Here is a 12,113-nt window from a genome sequence, read left to right on the forward strand (position 1 = left end):
AAGCCCCTCCCCCCACAAGGGAGAATGAACGCGTGTGCATGAGCAGTGATTTTTTTTAATTACCTGCTTCATCTAGTTCTACTCGAACATAGGGTCAGTTTCAGCAAATATGACAGAAAGTTAGTTTTGTAAGGCGTACCTACTGCACCTTTAATGACTGGAGATCATGTGAATTGCTGCTATCTGGATTTTAACAGCTGGGCTACTCACTGCAGGAAGTGCAGGACAACATATTTCGAAATAAAACTTTTATGTATAAAAAAAAAACCTTTTAGGCTATATTTACATGAACTTATTCCAAGATATCAGATATGTATCTGCCACAATATTAACTTCAATGTCCCACATGACTATCTCACTCCAAGGTTAGTCATTCCTGGGTAAGTTCCTTCGTCAAACTTAGGTAACGTTACAACCTGTATCCCACAGCTTGGCCTGGTCATACAGTAGCTAGATTTATGGAAGCAATAATTAATCCATATATGGACACATACGGTTAGTGCCACGCCCAAAACACCTCCTTGTTTTGCGGGCTTGCTGTGGCCTGTGGTTGCCCTGCCCCGCTGCCAGGAAGTTCAGGAACTCGGTCACCGCCCCAGCCCCCCTACGCCTCATCTATTGTTGGGCAATAGTGTGCAACATCGAAACAATCCTAACCGAAACTTTTCAGGTAACTAACCGCTGGAGATCGTTTCAAGCCGCTCTTGTATTCCTCTTTCGATATTTTTTCAAGAAGAAGTACCCTGTAAGGTTAGGAGCACAACTAAACTGAGTCACTGCCGGGAGGAAAAGGGAGTCAAACTTTTGAGGCAAGGAATTCCGTAATTCCCGTTCCTCCATTTTGAACTTTTAAACTCCAGTTTTTGATAGTGAATTTCTTTCGGTAAGTTCACAACGTTACCTTACAAACTCTGTTACGTAGAATAGTTAATTGTACAGCGCATTAACACGACAGTTAAAGTTTTTCGTAGTTTTAATGTAAGCTAATGGAGCTAGCGTTAGTGTTTGTTGTCGCGTAGCATTAGCTAGCATTAACAATGTGCCGTGTTTGGCAATACGCAATACGCTCAAGTGTTAACGAGGACCTATTAATAAGAAAATCGGTTAATTGTAATCAACATCGGGTCTAAAGCCTGCATACTCGCATCGTTTACTTGTTATAGTGTCAATTAACGTTACTGTAGCTGGGTAAAACCAAAGGTAATGTAGGTAAAGTTAGCTAACATTACAACAGGTGCAGGTGCTGTGCTTAAAGCTATCTACTTAACGTGAGCATTACCGCTTAGCTAACGTTACGTTAGGTGTTCGACCCACCCTGTTGCTTCTACATTATTGAGTTTAACTTTAAACGTGTTGTTGTTGTATTAAGGACGTTTCTTTTTTGGAAAGGGCATTCCAACTATCCTACAATACGCCATCTTGTTGTTGTTTCTTAGGCCAATGATTTAACGTTAATTTGCTGAGAGTTTAAAGGGTAATTACACCCAAATCACATGCCACTACCCCGAGTGGTATCTAGCCTTGCAGATAGTTTTGGTTTCATATGACCAGATTCTGAGATATCCCTTTCTGAGACTTCTTGTGCCACACCCATACAGAGGAGGTGAACCAGTTACTCGGAATTATTAGTTATAAATGTAACAATTTCTTAGTCAGAAGCAGTTTCAATGGACATTGTCCACACATCAGCAAATGACACCAACATTATCCGCATGGTTAGATAAATCCAGGGAAAGTATTTTTGGGTGGTTTGTGTGACCTTTTTTAAATTAAAGTGGATGAGAAACCTTGCAGTGGCTGATAAATAATTTAGATTTAAGCCTCTGTGTAGTAGTAGTAGGGAAGTGCTTTAATATTTGTGTTACAACTGTGCCAGACAATCTGCATCCATCCATACTGGCTGTCTTTTTGATTAAAAGTTAAAAGGTGCCATAGATCATAACAAGTAGCCTATACCCCAGACAAATTCAAACATTAGTCAGGATTTTTACGCAATATCGAAGCACACCCACCCAATAAGCAGTTCGATATTAACATTAAGAAGTCATCATTCAAATGTTCTCCTGGTGTTTTCAATATTTTAGCCTCTTTTGTTGACAATGTAGGTTAGTGGATATTGACGACCTTCTTCTCAGAATACAGCTGACCAACTTTTCAGTTGAGGCCCCTCAGCCCTCAGGGCTTGATGATTATCCCTGCCCCTCCATGTTAGATAGCTAATCAATGCAGTTGCAGTTGCTGCCTGAAAAGGAATCGAAATTGGGCCACAGTGTTACTGTGTTCTGCCTTTGGCAGTCGCTCTGCGAGGGATGGAGCATTGCCGGCTCAAAGAAGGACCTTAATGTTTTGACTATTGTACAAACTTTTAGAGACTAGTCTGAAAATCATAAGGAAGCTTCATTTAGATCAAAGTAAGCAAACGTCTTCTTTTTTTTCTTGGCAAACCAAAAGCCTGCCCTCTATAACATAGAGCAATATAGATATTCAGAGTTTTGGAAGACAAATATGTTCATGTTTGATGCAGTCTAAATTGTGTTTCATCTTTGCATTTGTAGAATGAATGTGACTCAGCCCTGGTCCTCTGTTCCAACTTTTTTTTTTCTGACTTTGCCAATTTTTTTATCCCCAGAATTCCAGAGACCATGACAAACATCAACACAGCTAACATCAACACAGCTAACATCAACTTCAAATGGGACCCAAAGAGTCTAGAGATCCGTACTCTGGCTGTGGAGAGGCTGCTGGAGCCCCTGGTAACCCAGGTAATGTGAACCCAGTTTTTATTTAGTGTGTATATGTATATATACACACACACACACACACACACGACATATCCTGATGTAGCTTCTGTTGTTGAACCATTTTGTATCCCTGCCATAGGTCACCACTTTGGTAAACTCCAGCAACAAAGGCCCATCTAACAAGAAGAAAGGACGCTCTAAGAAGGCTCATGTTTTGGCGGCATCTGTAGAGAATGCCACCCAGAACTTCCTGGAGAAAGGAGAAAAGATTGCAAAGGAAAGTCAGTTCCTGAAGGATGAGCTTACTGCTGCTGTGGAAGATGTCCGCAAGCAAGGTATATTGAAAATGCATATTGCAAAAGTGTGCGCTTTCCAGCTTGTACAGAGTGCTTCTTAAGATGGGAAGGATGATAAATAAATCATAAGCTATGTACATATCATCTGCCCCAGTGGAAGACCTTGAAATAAGAGTATGCTTTGAGCCTGATAGATTTCCTTTTGCTATGGGGTAAAATGTTTCCCCTATATGCATTCAACAGCATCGTAGTCTTGCATTGCCAGACCTATCGCCAAAGCGATGCAGAGGAAGGTCTGGCTAGCCCACACAACATTCCGGGATGAGAGAAAAATGTGCTCTGGTTTATTTTAATTTCTTTAAACCAATCACAATCATCTTGGGCGGCACACCCGGGCGCAGGTGCGGTGCTCTGCAAATTAGCCTCGGGAAGGAACTTGTTTTGGTGGAACATGTGCACGTTGCTCTGGAATTAAAATGGCTGTCGAGTGTGTGTGATGAGAATTTTACTTGATTGTCGGTCGTAGCTCGGAGGATGTTTCCTGAATTGACCGGAGTTTAGAATGCCAACAAAAATAAAGCGGAAGATGTGGGACTTCCGGTAGCCTCGTGAGACCGTCCTGATCTCGCGAGCTCCAGTTTTCCACGAGCTGTCTGTTGTCTTTCAAATATCTCCAGAACCATTCATCCGATCTACTTCACACTTTGCGGGTGTACTTCTGGGTAACCAATGATGCGGTTTTGGTGCAGTTTCGACATGCGACACGTGCAGTATTAATGAACTGTGAAACTGAACTGACCCGCATGCGTGGATGCTGTTGCACAAAAGACATCACGTGCAGCATGCTGTTGTACGAGCCTCTGTACAGCAGCGGGCCTGCTACGTCCATAGCGGGCTCATTGACTATGGTTCACCGGCTCTGACTATGGTTCACTTTTTGCTGCTACCAACGTTACATGATTGCTGGATATACCATATACTAATCTATTATTTGATAAATCTTTGGAGCTCTACACTGAACACTTAGCTTGTTAGTCAAATTTCAGATGACTTTGGTAAACTGGTTAGTATGGAAAAGAGAGGCTGATGACGGTCACGATGAAGCTGAGTTTAGTTGGATAAAATGTAAAGGGGGAGGGGAGGCGGGTATTTTGTCTCCTTTATGTGACTTGCCTAGCAGGAGTTATTTGATTTCATTCTTGTAGGTTGCTTAATCAAGCACTTAACTTCATGTATTCCCTTATTAGACATAACGACATGTAGTAAAGTGTGGCAAGAGATGTGAGGGCAGAGTAGAAGGACAGGAGGGATGATGAGAAGCAAGAAGTCAAAGTATTTTATTTAACGTAATTTAAAATCTACAACTGTGTGTCTAAAGTCTTTGTGTCAGCGAATGTGCTATAGATGGATGGATGGATGGATGGATAGATAGATGGATAGATAGATGGATAGAAAGAATATATTTTATTTAGTATATGGAACAAAATCACAATTGTGACAAAGATAGACAGAGATTCCACATGTTAGGCAGGGCTCTAGAGTGCGACCAAAATTTGTAAGGGTGTGACTAAGATTTTTCCTAGGTCGCACCGGTGCGCCTAACGTCCTCGCATTCGCTGCCTCTCCACGAATGAAGCGATGTCGTTTATATCGATATGGTTTAATGTTGCGTTACATGACCCATTCCTTCTGTAAAACTGTGCCTGTGTTTGGATCTCTCCTCCGCGCAGCCCCGCCCCCATTCACTCACACACCGGCCGGCTCACCTGGAAACCTGTATTGGTACCAGTGTTTCCGCTGGTAAGTCTGTTATTGCGGCCGGCACGGCGAAAAACTTTAGTTAGTTATTAAATGCAACTAACTTCAGTTTGAGTAATAGCGTGTAAGACGGAGCCTGCTGGATCTGGGCGAGAGATGTGACCCATGGCCAGAAACGATATAGAGTCGAACCTCTATATGCCAACTGAGCTATCTAATAAATATATATATATTGTTTTATATATCCTAGGCTATTTATTTCAGATTACTTTCATTTACATTGCAGCTGTATATTTTCAAACTGGTAAAGGAACCCTGTCTTTGCTTTTTATTTTAATCACAATCTGTTCCAATAAAAGAACTTGTGAAAAGTGGCTTTGACTTAAAACTGAACATTTAGCCCACTTTGTAAAAAAAAAAAATACACAGCTATATTGTGTATTGCCATTCAGCGTTAACAGCGACGCAAGGAAAAATTCGGGTGCACCTAAATTTTGTGCTAGTGCACCTAAATAAAAAAGTTAGGCGCACCAGTGCAACCAAGGCAAAAAGTTAGTCTGGAGCCCTGTTAGGGCTGGGCAATAATTCAGTATTATCGTCTTAAGTCCACAATATGATTTGGAAAATACAAAAATTAGGTAATGTTTTCGTTTTGAGTTTTTTTTCTGATGTAATGTACAACATCAAAAAGTTGAATAGTGATTTACATCTATGTTGGAACATATTGTATAGTCAGCTTGATTTACTTTTGTTATCCCATTCAAACCCGTGACAAAAATGAGTCCTTTGTGGATCTTTGTGTCAGCATGTACGACATATTAGTTTGTAGCCTCTGCAGCTGAAGTGATCTATTCTGATGACAAAATCCATCAGCATAATGGTGGTGGGGATTTGTCTGGCGTTTTGTGTATAGGGTTATCTGTTGGGTTGCTTAGTGGAGTACCAGTTGTGATTGTGTGACAGAATGAACAACTTTTGCATCTCGAGACCTGAATCTACTATCAAATCACCAGCTAATTACCCAATTAAATTACCATTTGGCTTGCAATAACTGATTCATAACCACAACACTCGCAAGTCTCATTTATTCTTCTCTGCTCCAGATATCGGACTGTCTTTTGACACACTAGCAGACCATTGAGACCAGGGGGTTATGACTTGAGGGGGGCTGTTATCACCTTGTGAAGCGATATTTGTGTCACTATGTTTTTTTCTCCCCAGATGCCCAGCGAGTTAGATGTCCCCTGCTCGAGCTCTGCTCTGAGTAGTTGGGAAGTAGATGACATGTCATAGCCTGTGCAGTGCTCAGTGCCCAGGAATGTTACTGTAGTTGTGGCAAGCTGTCACTGGACTGGAATTCACTGACTGTTGTTAGCTGGTGCATCCGCCTGGCTGTCAGCTATGCCATGCTGCTCAGTGGAGCGTGCCTAGACTGATAATACGGCTATTGAGTAAAGTAACACCCCCCCCCCCCCTTGATTCAGAAAGTATTTTCCACCCAGCTGTGGCTTACCAGCTGTTTTTAAAATGGGAGAAAAAAGAATTCTGACATGATCATTAAGAATGACTTTGCATACATGAAAAAGCATGTCGAAGTGGCTAGTGGACAAATTTTTTTTTTTTCACAATTTGAAATTTAGTGGATGTTTTTCTCCAGTTGACATATTCTCAGAATATTTTAAATTCTATTTTATTTACCATACGCATCACTAAAACCATCAAGACATTTCTTACCCCTTTTTAAAGACTTTCTCTATACGCAGCCCGTTCGGTCTGCTTTTGTCCTTGTTCTCTCTGTGTTGCCCTTCCCTCCCTGTCTGTGTCTTTGTTCTCCTGCTGTGCGGTGGGCTTATTGTGTGATATACATTTTAATCATTTCATCATGCACTTGGTAGGCCACAGGTGAGCGTTAGATAGATGAGAGTTTATTAAAGGAGCACTGATCACTATCTGTCCCCTGAAAATGGCCTTATTGATTTTGTTCACAGGGGGGAATAACAGCCTTAGGTGTGGACTGTGTTTGAGGTCCGTGTTGTCGATCATTTGCACAAACTGCTTTTCTGCTCTCTGTCGGAGTAAAAGGATCAGAATCTGTGAGGTCCCTGTTCTACAGGTTTGGTAGTGCAACTTTTTTCTCTTTTTAAGACGTTGCTTACCAAATTTTTATTGGCAATTACTATAATCACTCAGTCACTGAAGTAATTTCTCAACACACAAAAATCAAACGACACCTGTTCTTAGTTTCTCAATGTGAGGTTCTTTATTATTTTCACATCACTTAATTAAAATACCTTTGTGTCTTTTGTCTGTCACTCTACTTTTGCTCCTGCTGATAGCTTGTTATTGATGTTTGATTTACCAAGCCGAATAGTAGGCCTGGTCAATCGTTGATATTTTCAAATCATCCAGTTGTGGGTACTCGACATCGCTGATATGTGATCTGATCGCCAGTCTGACAGGCTGGCAGCATTAGACATGTAATTGGACTTAACATATGTGCAGCGGCTTCCCCTAATCAATGAAACTAGCTGCACGGTCTTGGCTGTCCTGCCTCATGCCTGGCTGACGTGGAGCAGTAAATTGATAGCATCTTTCGGTAGCTTGACACAGTTGATTTTGTCATATTCTTCATTACAGTGGCCAAATAGCCGCTAACATTTAAACCTACACTAGTTCACTCAAGCACTCGCAGCTCTCTCCTGCTTTCAGTAACTTTCTCACTAATCCCACAGTTGTGTACACGCTATTAGCTCCGTTAGCTACTTTAGTTTAGCAGTTAGCGATGTCTTCTCTCACTCTCCGGCATCCCTGTTAATTAGCGTGTCAAATGTTTTAGCTATTCCTCTGCCTCCTATAGTGATAATTGTACATGTAATAACTGTAGTTTATTTGCCGTGTTGGAAGCGAGGCTCCGCACCAGGAAAACTCTATCGTTAACATAAGCTGCTGTAACCTAGGTCTCAGTAGTCGGTGCTGACCTGATCTAGCTCCTGTTGGCCGTCCCCTAGCAGCAGCCGGGAAGCCAGGGAGGCCGATTGACTGTCCTAAAGAAGCATAGCCCGTCAGACGTCAGATCCATTGAAAAGAGATGGCAAGCGGGTTTGTAATTACCATAAAGATTTAAAGTTTACTCGTGCTGATTAACTTGGCTCAGCGGGTGGACTTGCCACTCCACCAGAAACCTCTCTAAATGAACAGTAGGGCGCAGATCCTAGATATTATTTTAACATCTTAGTTCTGATAGTAAGTTACTTAAAATCACTTTAATATAGACGTAGGAAAAATCAATCGCCAATATTTTTTTCAATCGTCGATATTATGATTTCATCACCAATCGGCACAAGCCTACAGTCCAGTCAAGCCTGTAACGTTGCAACATTAGCCTACACTTGTGCTGGTCCGTGAAGTTGCATGTAAGACATTAACTAGCTTGTTGATTCACAGTAAATTGAAGGGGCACATATTTGATAAACGATACATCTTGATTATAATTGAAGGCTTTCTTACCAATAACCTTTATCTTAATCTTTATGCAATGTAGTGCTAGTAATAATTAAAAAAAAGAGGTTTACAACGATACTTCTTTACCTGTAAGAACTTTTATTCATTGCATTAATATGTCCACTATCACATATTATATTAACGAGCATTTATTGAAATGCTGAAATGAAAATCCATATCACTACAGGCTGCAACATTTATTATTCAATAGATCGTTATTAAAAAAAAAAAAAAGTTTGATCATTTCTTTTTCTTCTGATAGTTGTTTTGAGAAGATTTATACCACTCGTCCATTTGACAAACTCCAATTTCCAAAGCAAATGCTGACTTTCAGTTCTTTTTTAGAGGTGGCATGAATGCAAGTCAGCGGCTAGATTTAAACATAGACAAACTGAAGCAGATATGCTGTCGACGCTGCAAATGATGTCTGCTCAAATTGAAAATGCTTCTACTTGAGTGAAAATATGTAGTTATTCTGAGTTGCATGACTCAATGAATGTGAAGACACGGATGCAGAAATGAGGTGGTCTAGAGGGAAATAAGAGAAACTGGAGTTTGGGATACATTTGGAATTAAATCTGTCTGTCACGCATACAGTCGCCTTTTGTTCTTACAGCAAACATCAGTTGGGGGACTCATTGTTTGACTGCTTGTGGTCAGAGCACACAGAAAACATTCCAGAGGTCAAAGCCAAGAAGTCACTTAACGTTGTATCTAAATACAGCATCCTCGTTATCTTGGAGTGATAGAGCAGACTGCCACTTTGACGTTGAATGGAAAAAGCACTCGGCTCTTACTCGTCACTATTCATATAGTCAGTTTATAAGATTTAGTAGATATTGTAATTCATTTCTCAGTGTTGCCTCTTTGTTTTATGAAATAATACCATGTGGCAACACTTTGTTACATCCCTAAACTATAACCTATTCTCTTTGAAAGCATCCACAATTGTCTAAACCGTTTACCATGTTTAGTTTCGTGGAGGCTGGAGTCAATCCCAGCACACAGTCAATAAAAGAGCAAAAGTACACCCTCTATCATAGCATGTCTTTGTAAGCAGTGTTGCCAAAAGAGTAAAGCTGCTCTATATACATGATTGTCATAGAAAAAGTATTTAGCAAGACAACAACTGATGAGAATGATCTGCTGCTAAACTAGTTTTCAGTCTTTTTTTATTTATTTATTTATTTTTTTTCAGAGCACACCTCATCGCTGTAAGAGAATCACTTACTGTATGTTACTGCTTGTCGTGTCATTGCCTCAGTCTCTATAGAGCTGTACCACATCATATGAAATTGGACAAGATATGTACTTGTCTCTTTTTTTGGCTTTGGATCTCAAACACAGAAGTAGCTGTTATAAGGCATTTTTTAGAGTTTGAATTTGGCTGTGCCTCCACTGAAGTAAACTATTTCACGGATTTACTGTCTTGTTCATAATGTGAGCTTACAAAGTCTATTTGTGTGCCCAGTCAACTGTGCAGGTCCATCCAATGTAGGACAAAGCGTAGTGCTGGACAAACCAGACAGTGAGCCCTTTGTCGTGGCTTTGACCTCCTTTTATTTATATATATATATATATATATATATATATATATATATATATATATATATATATATATATATATATATATATATATATATATATATATATATATATATAGAGAGAGAGAGAGAGAGAGAGAGAGAGAGAGAGAGAGAGAGAGAGAGAGAGAGAGAGAGAGAGAGAGAGAGAGAGAGAGAGAGAGAGAGAGAGAGAGAGAGAGAGCGTCTGTGTGCAAGCAGAAATAATTACTGGACATTGAAGAGGTCTGTGTGTTTCTTTGTTGCTCTGTGTGACACATGCTGACCCTAAGCAGGCAGGAGAACTGCATCAGACGGTTGCCTTTCTCCAGATGTAGACTTCTGTTGCAATTAACTTGAACGGACTGTAACTGTTCTGACTGCTGCTGTCACCTTCTGTAGACTACTACTACTACAGGCTAATAATACCTAACTACTAATAAAAAAGTTTTATACATGAAGGATTATGTCTTATTTAATTTAATTCATTTAATTTTGCGATACATTGATGTACTGTTTTTGTGTCTCATATTACAACCTGATGGTGAATCATATGCCTTGGTGTTTATAATGTTAACCGCTTGACAGTAGTTGGGAAAACTGCTTCCTGGTCGCAGACAACCAGGGATTAAGTATTCCTTTCAGCACTATGAAAGCTAATTCCAAGTGGTTCAAAGCTATTGATGTTTTTTGCTGGTTCAAAAGTCTGTTTCTGAACCAGTTTTCATTTTGAAGTTTCAGTTTAAACCTCGGATTTAAAGCAGATGTTTTGTTTTGTCATTCTCAGGAGAGTCAATGCGGCAGGCTTCTGGAGAATTTGCAGAAGACCCCTGCTCATCTGTGAAGAGGGGCAATATGGTTCGAGCTGCCAGAGCCCTCCTGTCGGCAGTCACACATCTGCTGGTGCTGGCAGACATGTCTGATGTCTACAAACTTCTACTGCAGCTTAAACTGGTGAGATAGTTACATCCTTCTGTATGTTATACATTACAAACAGACTTAATCATAATTTCAGAATAAAATCATTCCCCTCAATAAGAAAAAACCCATACTTTGTCTGTTCTATGAACAACAGTATTACCAACTGATATATATATATATATATATCAGTACTGCATACTACCAACCTGATACTATGGATGACTGCATTATGGTATGTATTTGATTAAAGCATTCACGTGGGTTGGACCAATCCAGTTCACCCAGTAGTGCAAATTGATGAGTTCTCTAATAATGTCCACAAAGATCTGTGGTAATGCATTTCTTGGTCTACTCTGATTTGTAAGCTGTAGACATAATTTAACCAAATGGGCCAGGTCTTTTGAATAGCTCTTTTGTGTCACCATGTCACAGCAATTAACCCAAATGTCTGTGCTTGTTTTAGCTAGAAGAAGGGGGTGGTAACGGTTTAAATAAATGTTTCCTTTCTTTGTCAGTATCTAATTTTTAAGAAATTAATTCATAAACTAAACTTTTTCAGTTTCTGTGGGAAAAAAAACCCTTGTAAATGTATCCCAAAAAAAACTAAAACTTTTCACCTCTTGAAACTTAAGATGACAAGAAAGATATAATCACAAATTAAAATCACAGCTTGATTGATCAGCTTGATCTTGATGTTTTAGCCCTAGCTTACACATGGACATTATAAAATAGTGCAGTTATATTTCATGAATTACATGTTAATATTGTTCAAATTGATTATTCAGTTTGTTTAAATTTGCTAACTGGCAGTAAATAACTGTATTTGTAAGTATTTAACTTTTTCTACCTTCTCGGCTCAGGTGGAGGAAAATCTTGTGAAAGTGCGCAATGCAGGAACAGAGCAGGACCTTGGGATCCAGTATAAGGCCTTGAAACCAGAGGTGGACAAGTTGAACATGATGGCTGCCAAGAGACAGCAGGTAATGTACAGTTGGCAAACACAAGTGACAGTCTGATCGTGGGAGCAGAGAAGTCTGGTGGATTTAACCCCTTAGCATTCTGCCCCCTTTTTCTAGAGGGGACAGGGATGTCTAGGGGGTGATAGCAGGTCAACAGATTGCACATAGAAATGGTATGCAGCCTTTGAAAGCTGGGAACCTGAGGATCAATTTGACATGCAGCTCAACACTGTGACAAGTATTTATAGTCATCAAATCAAAGATCTCACTGAATTGAAATGGCTATACTACATCGTCACACATGAAAACAATTGCTCTCATTGAATTCACAAGAGTATCATTCTTCCAGTCATACACATGTAAGCAACTCCAAGA

General features: G+C 40.0%; 1 protein-coding gene across 2 annotated transcripts in view; it reads left to right on the forward strand.

Moving 5' to 3' along the window:
• The first annotated feature begins 528 nt into the window (after positions 1-528).
• Positions 529-12,113, forward strand: part of ctnna1 (catenin (cadherin-associated protein), alpha 1) — a 91,734-nt gene continuing 80,149 nt past the window's right edge. The window contains exons 1-5 of one of the 2 annotated variants that reach the window (XM_028588861.1): positions 529-883; positions 2,630-2,762; positions 2,881-3,076; positions 10,646-10,812; positions 11,640-11,759. In XM_028588861.1, the coding sequence (XP_028444662.1) occupies positions 2,643-2,762; positions 2,881-3,076; positions 10,646-10,812; positions 11,640-11,759 (603 nt within the window). In that variant the 5' untranslated portion in view covers positions 529-883; positions 2,630-2,642. The remainder of the gene's footprint in view (positions 884-2,629; positions 2,763-2,880; positions 3,077-10,645; positions 10,813-11,639; positions 11,760-12,113) is intronic. The other variant, XM_028588862.1, reaches the window with a different exon arrangement.

Source organism: Perca flavescens, chromosome 10, assembly GCF_004354835.1.
Source record: "Perca flavescens isolate YP-PL-M2 chromosome 10, PFLA_1.0, whole genome shotgun sequence".
NCBI classification, from domain to species: Eukaryota; Metazoa; Chordata; class Actinopteri; order Perciformes; family Percidae; genus Perca; species Perca flavescens.